The 14,636-nt window shown below is 42.3% G+C and overlaps 1 protein-coding gene across 2 annotated transcripts in view; it reads right to left on the reverse strand.

Annotated features, from left to right (window-relative positions):
* brd7 (bromodomain containing 7) overlaps window positions 1–12,244 on the reverse strand; it is a 54,707-nt gene extending 42,463 nt beyond the window's left edge. Inside the window, exons 1-3 of one of the 2 annotated variants that reach the window (XM_043706954.1) lie at window positions 12,068–12,244; window positions 2,939–3,141; window positions 763–892 (exon numbers count right to left, since the gene is read on the reverse strand). In XM_043706954.1, coding sequence (XP_043562889.1) covers window positions 763–892; window positions 2,939–3,141; window positions 12,068–12,182 — 448 coding nt within the window. In that variant the 5' untranslated portion in view covers window positions 12,183–12,244. The remainder of the gene's footprint in view (window positions 1–762; window positions 893–2,938; window positions 3,142–12,067) is intronic. The other variant, XM_043706956.1, reaches the window with a different exon arrangement.
* Between the last annotated feature and the right edge of the window lie 2,392 nt (window positions 12,245–14,636).

Consider the following 14,636-nt stretch of genomic DNA (forward strand, 5'->3'; position numbering starts at 1 on the left):
GGGATGAGAGCAGACGGGGGGGGGGGGGGGACAGTGTTGGACGGGGTTGAGGGCAGGCCAGGGGTGGGGGGGCAATGTTGGACGGGGGAGTGGGGTCTTGCGCAGTGTGCTTTTGCCTAGTTTCCTGAACAGAGAGCAGACTTCACAGAAAACTCCGAGCCCCAGAGGAAATGAATTAACCGTATAATCAATTATCCGAACGAAATAGAGCCTGTCCATCTTGTTTGGATAATCGAGGTTCCTCTGTAGATTAAAAATCATTGACAAAAGACCTAATGGACAAATGAGGAGAAATATTTTCACTCAGGAGTTTTTTGGGATTTGGAACATTCTACCTGAAAAGGATGTGGAAATCAGTTCCATAACTAATTTCGAAAGGGAACTGGAAAATACTTGAAGATGAAACCTACCAGGTTATGGGCAAAATAAAATGGGTGGACAAGATAAAGCAAGATTACTCTTTCAAAAATTCATTACAGCATCAACAAACTGAGTAGTATCTTCTGTTCTGTAGACTCTATCATTCTGTACATGGCCTTTGAACAGTGTGGTGTAGAACAGTGGATGTGCAGAGTGAAAACTCAATTCCCAGCACTGACATCCCTTAGTAAACAAAAGATCACAGACTAAAAAATTCAAAACTAAAGAGTTCAATAAGATCAAGCTTACAGTTTCTCAAATGTATGAAAAATGTCACATAACCTCGAAACAGTCAGTGCATAAACTATAAAACAGCGTTTTTGTTAAATATCAAAAGCTCACCTTCTATTTTTATTAGAGGGGATGTCATGTGTCTTTCTGGTGGCATTTCAAACCTTGCAGGAGATCGACTCCTTTCTTCCTCTTCCCGTTCACTGATAGCAAGCTCTTTCTCCCGCTTTCTCTTTTCATCCTAAAGGGAGATTAAAAAGGTTTTGGCAATACTGACTTTTCTATCCATATCTCTAATGATCAGAATGAAATCACAAAGTGTTGAATGCAAAAGCAAGAGCAAATTAATGGCTTGGTTTTTTTTTGTTAGGAATAACATTTGAGGTTAACAATGCTCAGCACAACATAGAAATTGGATTGCCTTGACTCTTTGGTGGCTTCGCTACAAGTTCCTTGCCAAGAGACTCATCATTCAAATACATGTAGCAGGGTAAAGGTCCAATACTTAGCCACCATATTACCATCAAACATGCCAGAAAAAAAAAGGTACAGAAGGTGTTGTTAGATGCAAGAAAAAAAACATGCGGCATGGTGGTTAGCACTGCTGCCTCACAGCACCAGAGACCCGGGTTCAATTCCCACCTCAGGCGACTGACTGTGTGGAGTTTGCACATTCTCCCTGTGTCTGCGTGGGTTTCCTCCGGGTGCTCCGGTTTCCTCCAAAAATGTGCAGGTTAAGTGAACTGGCCATGCTAAATTGTCCGTAGGGGTAAATGTAAGGGAATGGGTCTGGGTGGGTTGCACTTCGGTGGGTCGCACTTCGGTGGGTCGGTGTGGACTTGTTGGGCCTGTTTCCACACTGTAAGTAATCTAATAAAACAAATCTAATCTAATAAGATTATTTTTAATGCTATGCGAAGTGCCAAACTGCCTCTTTAGGGTGGAAAATTTATTTTGAGAAGAATGGAGTTTTATTCTTCAGATTTTAAATATTGTTAGAAATGCAAAATTATTCCATTTTTTTCTGTATGGGCAGAACACAGATTATACTTGACTAATGTGTAAGTTCAAAACCCAATATATTTACATTAGATGTAATTCCAGTATACTGTAGCACTTGTTTAACAATCTTTCTTCCCACCTGTCTGCTCTACCCTCCCTACCACCTCCACCCCTGCATCCACCAATGCCTTTCCAGCTATCTTCCCCCCATCCCCACCCCCACCTATTTATTTCCTAGACCCCTCCCACTTCCACATTCCTGATGAAGGGCTTATGCCTGAAATGCTGCCTCTCCTGCTGCTCAGATGCTGTGTGGACTGCTGTGCTTTTCCACTCTCCCTCCCTGCATTAACAGCTACACTAGCAACCAAAGATAATAATTTACAGTTGCCAGAAGTAATATACATTCATATTCAGGGACCATTCTCTACAAATAAAAGGTAATCTGTATATGCCTTAAACTTTTATTGAACAATCCAGGAGGTTGAAGAACCTACAGTTCCCTGGTGTTTTATCCATGACAATACCTCAGCCAATTAGAGTTGATGTAGCAACCAAACAGCACCCTTTTCTCCAGTATTATAGACTGTTCAGAGTGTTTGAAATTCAGAACTCTTGCATTTGTCCTTCCAAGTGCAAGGCAAGCGGATTTGGCAACTTGACTCCCTTTTCAGCAAGTCTCATCTTTATTCCTCTTTCTATGTTTTGGCATTGAATTTAAATATTTGACTTCTTGAATCAGAGTCTGCACATCTCAGGAAAGATACTTTGATCTAAAGAGATGCATGTTTCCTTGATTCACACATGTCCCAAATTCCTGTAGAGGGCACCACACTGTGTTGGCCCTTTAATTCCTACAAACCCCAGTGCAAAAGCAGAAAATTCTGTGGGCAAGTGTAACTGTAGCAAACTGCTTCTCGTTTATGCACATGAACTCAAACTCTGGTTACTTTGTTGATGATCCCGATTTCATCAATTCAACAGTGTGGCATTACACAGCCGGTTCTGCTAAAATGTGTGCTTCTTCGACGCAAATTGGCTTTAAAGTGATTGAAGAATTTAGACTGTTATTTTTAGAATGCAAACTTTCCTTACCTGTATCGGCTATAATACAATTCCGGCCCCGTTAGTTTAAATGGCATGGCTATTGCACAATTTTCTTATAATACAAGATCCCACGAGAATGGAACTGTTATGTTACATCAGAGCAGAGTGAGTACACTGCTTTTCACATTCTTAGTTTGCTTCTATCAAATTGTATATTTGCATATGTTGAACCTCATACCTTTCTTCTTTTTCGTTCATCTGGAGTTGTGCGTTTCTCTTTTTCAGTTTTCTTTTTCTTCTTTTTCTTTTTCTCCTTGTGTTTGTCGTGATCACATTTGTCTTCAATCAAACTGGACTCATGTCCTAAACTTGCTGTCGACAATTCTGTTATTTCACTACCACCTACTTTCAGCACCAGCTTTAGAGGTTTATCAGTATATTCTGTAAAACAGAAGAATAACTTGCTGTAGTATCTGATTGTACGCATTACACACTTTGAAGGAAGGTCTCATTAGAAAAGTTAGAATTTGAGTAAGAAGAATCAAATTAAGAGAGTTAACCTATTTTTCAAATCAACTTGTGCTGAAACGTTATTACACACCTCTGCACCAGGTGGGATTTAAGTCTGGGCTTCCCGGTCTAGGGGTAGGGACACTACTACTGTGCCTCAAGACTTAATTTTTTAATACCATTTCAAGGTGGACAGACTCTTACTCAGTTTCACTGTGCTGGGTGAAACATTACAATTCAGAAAAAAACCCAAGTATTTGTGACTGAGAGTTGATTAACAAATTACAATTATGCATATACAAACAAATATACTGAAGCGAACTACAGTACAATATCGTTCAGTAAAATCACTTCAGAACAATATTCCAATCATCAGATCACCAGAAACTGAACATATGATTAAAGATGCACATCAGGTGCCTCTGCAAGTTTTAATGAGTTAGAGTTAGAGACTTGGGACAGTTCCACAGTGCTTGCTTGTGTCATTATCTGGGAAATATTAGATAAATTAAAACAGTCTATCAATTTGGTGATGGCACAATTGATTCGACAATTACCCAGCTACCCCACCCCCACCGAACCTGACCTGACTACTCACCTCCCCCTCAACAGATTTGACTAATCCCTCAAGCTGACTACCCAGTCACCCACTTCACCAATCCGACTACCCAGTCACCCACCTTACCAACCCGACTACCCAGTCACCCACCTTACCAACCCAACTACCCAGTCACCCATCTTACCAACCTACCTTCTCACCCATCCAACCCAATTCCTGATTCAATCATTCATTCATCCACATTGAAAGATTGGTCCTTTAAAGTTAATAAGTGCAGTTAGTGCAACAAAAAGGGATGTCCCCCATCTTCTCCCAACTTTACTTCACTCGATGGACAACTGAATTGCATATTTCTATGACAACTGGGATCAGAAGATCAAGAAGGAAGTGGGAGCAGCACTGAAATGAGAAAATCGATGAGCAGAGAGCAGATGACCACTGCAGCGGTTTAGAAGATTGAAGTCACATTCTGAGAGATTTACAATCAATGGCAGGTTGTTGTACAGTATTAATTTTCCGAGACCAATCCTGTACACAATCACACCCCAAAGCTCATTCCTCTCCAGGAGGGACAGGATTAAACAAAGCCAAAATGTATTATTTAACATAAATGCAAAGCCAATGAGATACTAAATAGCAAAGATAAGATTTTCAGCCTCTTCATCTTGATATCAGATAAAAACTTTATCCAGTGAGAATTTAGGGGACTGGGGAGGACAAAGAATTTTGCTGCAAAGCAGAGGAAATTCACCCTAGACTGCTAAGAGCTAACGAATCAAAAGGAAGATCAGCAAGTTGGCCAAAGATTCCCACCTGGATAGAATAAGTGATCTAGAAAACTTTGGAGATCAGTGTTTTGCAGCTCCTGTGAGTAAATTAATAATCAAATAATATACATGGAAGAAACTGCGTGCAGTAAACACGATTGTTCAGTGACAACACTGAATCTTTTTAAAGTAAACAGGGGTGACCAATATATAGGACATTATTGACAGGGCACAAGCTGCAACTACAATAGCACCTTTATAGAAGTGAAACATCTGAAAGCACTCCACTGGAGTGCGACAAAAACTGACACAGCCAAAGGAAATATTAGGACAATGGTCCAACACATGGTCCACAAAGTGATTGGCAATAAGTACTTACTTATAGGAGAAGAAGTGGAGAATACCAGTTTGGGGATGGAAATTTCAGTATTTTTGGCCTAGACAGCGGAGGAGACACCTATCAATATTGGGCCAAAGGGAGTGGAAGATAGACAAGAGGTAAGCGCTGGAGGAATACAGATACCCCAGAGGGAGGCAACGTTGGAAGAGGTGATAGGGAAACTTTCAATTTTAGGCTGTACTAAACCAGTAGCCAATGTTGGTCAGTGAGCAGAGATGATGGGTGAAGAGGACCTGGTGAAAGTTAAGATATGGACATCAAACTGCTAGAAGGTGGAAGCTGGGAACTTGGTTAGGAGATGACTGGAATTGTCAATTTAGAAGTAACATTAAGCATGGCTGAGGGTTTCAACAGCAAATGGGCTAAGGCAGGAATGGAGAAAGGCATTATGGAAATAAAGCAACATTTCTTGGCAATGGAGAAGATATAGGGTTAGAATCTAAGCTTAGAGTTACGTAGGACACTGAAGTTACAAACTGGTTCAGCTTCAGACAGCGCACAAGAAAGAAATCAATAAATCTATTTTAGTGCCTATTGTGGAGCACAAGGCCATCTAACTTAAAATATTCCATTCATGTAAACTGCTGTCTGAGACCATATGATGTAGGAACTTAAATAGGCCATTCAACCCATCAAGACTGCTATGCTATGCAATGAGATCATGGCTAATCTGATAATCTTCAGCTCCATTTTCCTGTCTTTTTCCCACAATTCTTCAGACTCTTAATAATTAAATATCTGTTAATCTTAGTCTTGATAAAATTAACAACACTGCCTCTACAGTCTTCTGTGATAAAGAATTCTATACTCTCAGAAAGAAGAACTTCCTTCTCATCTCTGTCTTAAACTGGCAAGTCCTTACTCTGAGATTATGCTCTCTGATCCGAGAGTCTCCCACAAAGTGAAACATCTTTCTGCATTAATCCGGTCATGTCCGCTAAGAATCTTACATGTTTCAACAAGGTGACTTCTTATTCTTCTAAACTCCAATGAATACAGGCCAATCTACTCAACCACTCTTCATAAGACTCTCTTCCATACCTAGTGAATTTTCTTTGGACCACCTCCAATATCTATCTTTAGATAAAGGGATCAAAGTTGTTTACAGTATCTCAGCTACGTTCTGACTCGTACCTTTTACTTTTAGCAAGGCCACCCTATTTTTAGACTGCATTCCCTTTGAAATAATGGCCAATGTTCCATCTTCCTTCCCTATTTCATGCTGAATGTTTGATTGCACAGTTTTTTGAGATTTATGCATGAGGGCTCCCAAATGCCTCTGCGCTGTAGATTTCTGCAGTCTTTCCCCATTTAAATAATATTTAGCTCCTCTATTCTTCCTGCCCTTGCTGCCAAAGTGCATAACCTCACATTTTTCCATATTACAGACCAAATGCTAAGTCTCTGCCTACTTACTTAACCTGAAAAATGTGTTGCTGGAAAAGGGCAGCAGGTCAGGCAGCATCAAAGGAGCAGGAGAATCGACGTTTCGGGCATAAGCCCTTCTTCGGGCTTATGCCCGAAACGTCGATTCTCCTGCTCCTTTGATGCTGCCTGACCTGTTGCGCTTTTCCAGCAACACATTTTTCAGCTCTGATCTCCAGCATCTGCAGTCCTCACTTTCTCCTACTTACTTAACCTGTCTATAGCTACCATTTTTGTCTCCTTCTCTTTTCAAATAAAGATATTACATTGGCAGTTTTCCAACCTTTTGGGACATTTCCAGAATCCAAAGATTATTTGAAGATTACTATCAGTGCCTTCACTATCTTTGTAGCTACTTCTAGTAACATGTGAAGATGTAGTGAATTTATTGGTCTTTAGTTCCAATGCTTTCCCTAGTATTTCTTTTTCCATAGTGAATCATTGTAGTTATTTCCTCTTCTCCTTTTGTCCCCCGATTTAATATTTTTGGAATGCTATTAATGTCTTCTACTATGAAGACTGTTGCAAAGTACTTATACAACTTCTCTGCCATTTCCCTCATTCCCCATTATGTCCTTAGCCTCATTCTCGGAGAGGCCGACATTAACTTTGGCCTCTCTCATCCTCTTTAGGTATTTCGAGAAGCTCTTGCTGTCAACTTTGATATTACTTGTAAATTTACCCTCAAAGGTTATCTTCCTTTTTTTTGGTAGTCATAGAGATGTACAGCATGGAAACAGACCCTTCAGTCCAACCCATCCATGCTGACCAGATATCCCAACCCAATCTAGTCCCACCTACCAGCACCCGGCCCATATCCCTCCAAACCCTTCCTATTCATATACCCATCCAATTGCCTTTTAAATGTTGCAATTGTACCAGCCTCTACCACTTCCTCTGGCAGCTCATTCCATACATGTACCACCCTCTGTATGAAAAAGTTACCCTTAGGTCTCTTTTATATCTTTCCCCTCTCACCCTAACCTATGCCCCCTAGTTCAGGATTCCCCGACCCCAGGGGAAAGACTTTGTCTATTTATCCTATCCATGCCCCTCATAATTTTGTAAACCTCTATACGGTCACCTTTCAACCTCTGATGCTCCACGGAAAACAGCCCCAGCCTGTTCAGCCTCTCCCCATAGCTCAAATCCTCCAACCCTGGCAATATCCTTGTAAATCTTTTCTGAACCCTTTCAAGTTTCACAACATCTTTCCGATAGGAAGGAGACCAGAACTGCATGCAATATTCCAACAGTGGCCTAACTAATGTCCTGTACAGGAGAAAGTGAGGTCTGCAGATGCTGGAGATCAGAGCTGAAAATGTGTTGCTGGAAAAGCGCAGCAGGTCAGGCAGCATCTAGGGAACAGGAGAATCGACGTTTCCGGCATAATCCCATCTTCAGGAATCCAACCCATCCATGCCGACCAGATCTAATGTCCTGTACAACCCCACATGACCTCCTAACTCCTATACTCAATACTCTGACCAATAAAGGAAAGCATACCAAACGCCTTCTTCACTATCCTATCTACCTGCGACTCCACTTTCAAGGAGCTATGAACCTGCACTCCAAGACCTCCTTGTTCAGCAACACTCCCTAAGACTTTACCATTAAGTGTATAAGTCCTGCTAATATTTGCTTTCCCAAAATGCAGCACCTCGCATTTATCTGAATTAAACTCCATCTGCCACGTTACAGCCCATTGGCCCATCTGCTCAAGATTCCATTGTAATCGGAGGTAACTTCCTTCGCTGACTACTACACCTCCAATTTTGGTGTCACCTGCCAACTTACTAACTGTACCTCTTATGCTCGCATCCAAATCATTTATGTAAATAACAAAAAGTAGAGGACCCAGCACCGATCCTTATGGCACTCCACTGGTCTGAAAAACAACCCTCCACCACCACCCTCTGTCTTTTATCTTTGAGCCAATTCTGTATCCAAATGGCTTGTTCTCCCTATATTCCCTGGGATCTAACCTTGCTAATCAGTCTCCCATGGGGAACCATGTCAAATGCCTTACTGAAGTCCACATAGATCACATCTACCCCTCTGCCCTCATCAATCATCTTTGTTACTTCCTCAAAAAACTCAAATCAAGTTTGTGAGACATGATTTCCCATGAACAAAGCATTGTTGACTATCCCTAATCAGTCTTTGCCTTTCTAAATACATGTAAATCCTGTATCTCAGAATTCCCTCCAATAACTTGCCCACCACCAACATCAGGCTCACTGGTCTATAGTTCCCCAATACTCTGGCTTACCACTAATCTTTGCTGCATTTTATGTTTTTCTTTCAATTTCATGCTATCTTCAACTTCCCTGGTTAAACATGGTTAAAAATCACACAACACCAGGTTATAGTCCAACAGGTTTAATTGGAAGTTTAATTGAATAGTCCTGTTGGACTATAACCTGGTGTTGTGTGATTTTTAACTTTGTACACCCCAGTCCAACACCGGCATCTCCAAATCATGATTAAACATGGTTGGCTTGTCTCCTTTCCAGAATCCTTCTTCCTCCCAAGGATACATCTTTGTTGTTTAAAAATAAAAGTTTATGGCTCACACATATGCCACTGTTCCTCAAACATCTTTGCTATTATTCTCCTTTACTGGTCCATTCCAGCTACCTCTGCCCCTCACTCCTTTGTAATTAGCCATATTTACGTTTAACAGAGTTCTTTCCAACCTAAGCTTCTCCCTTTCAAACTGAATGCTAAATTCTAACATGTTCTCGTCACTGTTTCCAAGGGGATCTTTTACTGTGAGATCATTAACTAAATCTGCCTCATTACAGGTCACCAGTACCAAATCAGCCTGATCCCTGTTTGAATCTGCAGCATTTCCTTCAGGGAAACTGTCTCAAATACACTCTTATGAATTTGTCTTTTTGGTTACCTTGCCAATCTGACTATTTCAAACATGAAGATTAAATTCACCCAATGTTTAATATGCTGCCTTCTTTACATGATCTTATTAATCGCCTGGTTTATTTTCTGTACCATCACAAAGCTACTGTTCGGGGCTTACTGGTGTCTTTTTTTTATTTCTTGCCTCCATTGATAAGGACTTACTGTGTTTTTTTCTGTGTTTGCACACACTGTCCCTTCCTGTCCTAATCTGCATGTCACTATCCAAATAGTTACGGTATAATGTTGCCATATCCTCTTGCTTTGTAAGCCTACACTTTCCTATCAAACTGTGCTCCCCACCCATTAGTTGAAAGCCTTATCTACAACCCTTGTTATTTGATTCACTGGTCCCAGCAGAGCTCAAATCAGGCCCATTCTACTGGAACTACTCCCTTCTACTCTAGTTTTGGTGCCAGTGCCCCACAAACTGAAACTTAGGCTACCCACACCAATCTTTGAGTAATGCAGTTGAACCTACTTCACTAATAGGGGCTGAAGGTCTGCCACTGCATCCTAGCTACCTGACAAAGGAGCAGCGTCTGAGAGCTTGTACTTCCAAATAAGCCTATTGGAATATAACCTGGTGGTGTGTGATTTTTAACTGCATCCTGTCATTACTCCCATTTGGTTCAAGATAACTCTGCAAATTAGTATCCTAATGGTTGGAGTGGACTGAGTCAGAGAAGCAACAGTATCGAATGGCGACAAAACAGACTACAGATGGGAGGTGGAAGACCTGGAGAAATGGTGCACTGAGAACAACCTAGGCTCTCAATGCCAGCAAAACCAAGGAACTCATTTTTGACTTTCAGCAGGATGTTACTGATGCCCCCTACACATTAACAACACAGAGGTGGAACAAGTGGAGAGTGTCAAGCTCCTGGGAGTGGTTGTCCACAAAAAGCTTTCTTGGACTCCATGTGGACGCACTGGTTACAAAGGCCCAACAACGTCTCTTCTTCCTCAGGCAGCTGAGGAAATTTGACATGATGGCAAATACCCTTGCCAATTTTTATAGGTGCGCCATCGAGAGCATTCTGTCTGGATGTATCACTACTTGGTATGACAACTGAACCACTCAAGATCGGAGACGGTTACAGGGAGTGGTGAACTCGGTCCAGACAATCACAAAGGCCAACCTCCCATCTACAGAATCCATCTACCAGGCCCGCTGTCAAGGAAAGGCTGTCAGCATTCTTAAAGATCCATCTCACCTTGACAATGTTTTTCTACAACCTGTACTATCAGGGAGAAGCTGCAGAAGCCTGAACACACACACACACACACTAGCCGTTTCGCAACAGTTTCTACCCTACTGTTGGTAGAATACTGAATGGACTCACAAACACTTAACATTGTTTTGGTTTTTGCCACTGTTTACCTATTATTTACTATCAATGCTACTTAACTCTGCAATCTGCCTGTATTGCTCGCAAGACAAAGCTTTTCACTGTGCCTTGGCACACAGGATGATAAATTCAATTCAATAAGCTACAAATAACAGTGCTGACAGATTGGGCAGTGTCTGTGGCCTTTCTTCTAATGTCCCCGGTACAGATTTTCATCTCGAAATCTGAACTATTGCCAATCAACACTTGAAACTGGCTTGTTTTATGTTGTGTGTTCCCACAGACTGTATGTCCAAGTCAATGAATGGAGATGACTTGCATGCACTCTCTCAGTATCTGCAGCTGACCAGAGAATTCCCCCACTCGCAGTTTTGCGCCACTAAACATGTTCTGCCGAAGGGTCACTGGACTCGAAGAGATAACTCAATTTGTCTCTTCATTAAATGCTACCAGAGCTGCCGAGTTTCGCTAGCACCTTCTGTTTATATATGTAAGGAAGGATGTTACAATGTACCACAAGCCTCCTTTCAGTGATCCCTGCTGACAGAACCCGGAGACATCGCACGGGGTTCTATTCTAGAACGAGGTGTATCCTTTCAGACTGTTAAAACAAAATCGCAACAAAATCCGACTTCAACTCTGCCCCAACCCGAGAAGGAACACCCAGCAGCAAAAGCAAGTGGTTACTGGAGGCCCGGGGAGGAAGAGAGAGTTAGCAATTTTTGAGAGAGCATAAATCATGCTGCCCTCACTCCTTCTGTAATTGACCATATTTAAGTTTAGCAGAACTCTTTCCAAAATAAGCTTCTCCCATTCAAAGCTAAATTCTAACATTGTTAAAAAAAATCACACAACGCCAGGTGACAATCCAACAGGTTTATTTGGAAGCTAGTGCGTCCAAATAAACCTGTTGGACTATAATCTAGTGTTGTGTGATTTTTTTTAAAACATTATCCACCCAATCCAACACCGGAGTCTCCAAATCACATTCTAACATGCTCTGATCACTGTTTCCTAGGGCGTGTTTTACTCTGAGATCATTAACTAAACCTGCCTCATTATAGATCACCAGAACCAAAACAGCCTGATGCCTGTTTGGAGAAAGGACTGCCAGCAGATTCTGTGTTGGGTCCCGCTCTTCCCCCCCGGGCACCACAACATTTCGGGCAAAACACGCACCGAAGCGCCATCACCCCCCACCCCCCCACCACAACACTCGGACCTCCCGGTTGGTGCAAGGCCAGCTCAGAGCAGATAAACACCGTCCCACCCCCCTCACCGTTTCCCGCAGTGACTGAGCAGCAGGGCCGCTATTGGCTCAGCTCAGGGAACTAGGCCCAGCTCTGGAGCCGGGGGATCAGCTGCGGGAGAGTGGCCTGAGCAGAGATGCCGTTCTGTGCGGGGTGCAGGGAGGGGGGGGGAGAGCCGCTCTTACCCTCCGCTGCGTGCTTGTGCTTCTTGTGTTTCCTCCCCATTGGCGGGCGGCTCTGACACGGACAATGCAGACGGCGACAGCCCCGAGCCCCAGGCAGGCGCCGGGTGTCTGTCATCCGGCAGGGGCAGCAAACGAGCGCAGACACATCGATTCAGCAGCCACAGGCACCCAGAGCGACAGGCATATCGATCAGTCAACCCTCAATGGGCAGAGTGAGCTCCCTCCCACCTCCAAGCTCAACTCGCTGCAGCTCACACAGCTAAATGAGAAGGTTGAATTACAATGGGGAGTGACTGAATAATGTCAACTCATGAGGGTTTATTTTCACAATATGCAGCAAAAGTAAAAATGGTTCTACTTAAGACCTCTGCTGCAAACTTGGACCAAGACATTGGTTAGAAAAATGTATTAGCACATTGTCCATTTGTGACAGACATGCTACTTTTGCTGTGACAAAATCAGAATTTGCTGGAAAAGCTCAGCGTATCTGGTGAGATGTCAGACTTAGTAGAAGGGTAACTAGACCCAGAATGTTAACTCTGATTTCTCTCCACAGGTACTGCCAGACCTGCTGAGCTTTTCCAGCATTTTCTGCTTTTGTTTCTGATTTACAACATCTACAGTTTTTTCGGTTTATACTAGCTTTCACTTAGAAGTAATTACTGTTAAAGCACATTACATGAAAGATGATGTTCAAAGGGTGAAGCTGAAATTTTGTTCAAATTTTCTGCTGAAAATTTTCAGAGCTGAAGGAGGGCCAGTGACAGTGAGAAACAGTAAGGAAGAATTACAGCTGCAATTGAATGAGTGGGTGAGTCTGGATGACTAGATTTTCTGGAACCTAATGATATAGAAAGAAAAAGAAATGAAACATGAGACAGAATTGGAATTTCTTCTAGTCTCAATGGCAAAATAATGAGGTAACTACAGAATCAAATAAGAAGCCTGGTCAAATAAGAGTAGCAACTGTGCTATCAATGCTGAAGAAAGAAGTAACAAAGAGGATTGAAGAGGGCAGAACAGTAGACATGATCTATGTGGATTTAAGTAAGGCACTCGACAAGGTTTCCCATGGGAGACTGGTTAGCAAAGTTAGATTTCATGGAATACAGGGAGAACTAGCCATTTAGATACAGAACTGGCTCAAAGGTAGAAGAAAGAAGATGATGGTGGAAGGTTGTTTTTCAGACTGGAGGTCTGTTACCGGTGGAATGCCACAAGGATCGGTGCTGGGTCCACTACTTTTCATCATTTATATAAATGATTTGGTTGTGAGCATTAGAGTTAGTAAGTTAGTAATTTTGCAGATGACACCAAAATTGGAGGTGTAGTGGACAGCAAAGAAAGTTATCTCAGATTACAGCGGGATCTTGATCAGATGGGCCAATGGGCTGAGAAGTGGAAGATGGAATTTAATTTAGATAAATGTGAGATGCTGCATTTTGGGAAAGCAAATCTTAGCAGGACTTAGACACTTAATGGTAAAGTCGTGGGGAGTGTTGCTGAACAAATAGACCTTGAAGTGCAGGTTCATAGCTCCTTGAAAGTGGAGTCACAGGTAGATAGGATAGTGAAGAAGGCTTTTGGTATGCATTCCTTTATTGGACAGAGTATTGAGTACAGGAGTTGGGAGGTCATGTTGCGGCTATACAGGACATTGGTTAGGCCACTGTTGGAATATTGCATGCAGTTCTGGTCTCCTTCTTATTGGAAAGATGTTGTGAAACTTGAAAGTGTTCAGGAAAGATTTACAAGGATGTTGCCAGGGTTGGAGGATTTGCGCTATAGGGAGAGGTTGAATAGGCTAGGGCTGCTTTCCCTGGAGGCTGAGGGGTGACCTTATAGAGGTTTACAAAATCATGAGGGGCATGGATAGGATAAATAGACAAGGTCTTCTCCCTGGGGTGGGGCGAGTTGAGAACAAGAGAGCATAGGTTAAGGGTGAGAGAGGAAAGATGTAAAAGTGACCCAAGGGGCAATTTTTTTACGCAGAGGGTGGAATGTGTATGGAATGAGCTACCAGAGGAAGTGGTGGAGGCTGGTATAATTGCAACATTTAAAAGGCACCTGGATGGGTATATGAATAGGAAGGGTTTGGAGAGATATGGGCCGGGTGCTGGCAGGTGGAACTAGATTGGGTTGGGATATCTGGTCGGCATGGATGGGTTGGACCGAAGGGTCTGTTTCCATGTTGTACATCTCTATGACTCTATACTGAAACTTGAAATTCACTCCAAAGAAACAACAGTCTGGGGAACATTTGAAGCCCTTGAAGAATGGCACGTGTTTAACATCAGAGCTGAGGGGGAGAGGGAGAACATTGATTCAATTTGTGATAGTAAAGTATTAACATATCCATTTGAAAGCTGAGACCTAGGATAACTCAAAGATGATTGTTTTCAGCTTGAAATCCCATTGTGACAGAACATTTGCTGGAAGAGGAGACATTTATTCTCAACAAAGCTGTCAACATGTGCAGAACCTCTGACGTAAAAACCATCAGCTGGAGAGTATTAATGAAAAAACAGACACGGCTTTGCAATATACTGAGAGCTATTCCATTCTGAGG

Source organism: Chiloscyllium plagiosum, chromosome 17 (genome assembly GCF_004010195.1).
Source record: "Chiloscyllium plagiosum isolate BGI_BamShark_2017 chromosome 17, ASM401019v2, whole genome shotgun sequence".
NCBI classification, from domain to species: domain Eukaryota; kingdom Metazoa; phylum Chordata; class Chondrichthyes; order Orectolobiformes; family Hemiscylliidae; genus Chiloscyllium; species Chiloscyllium plagiosum.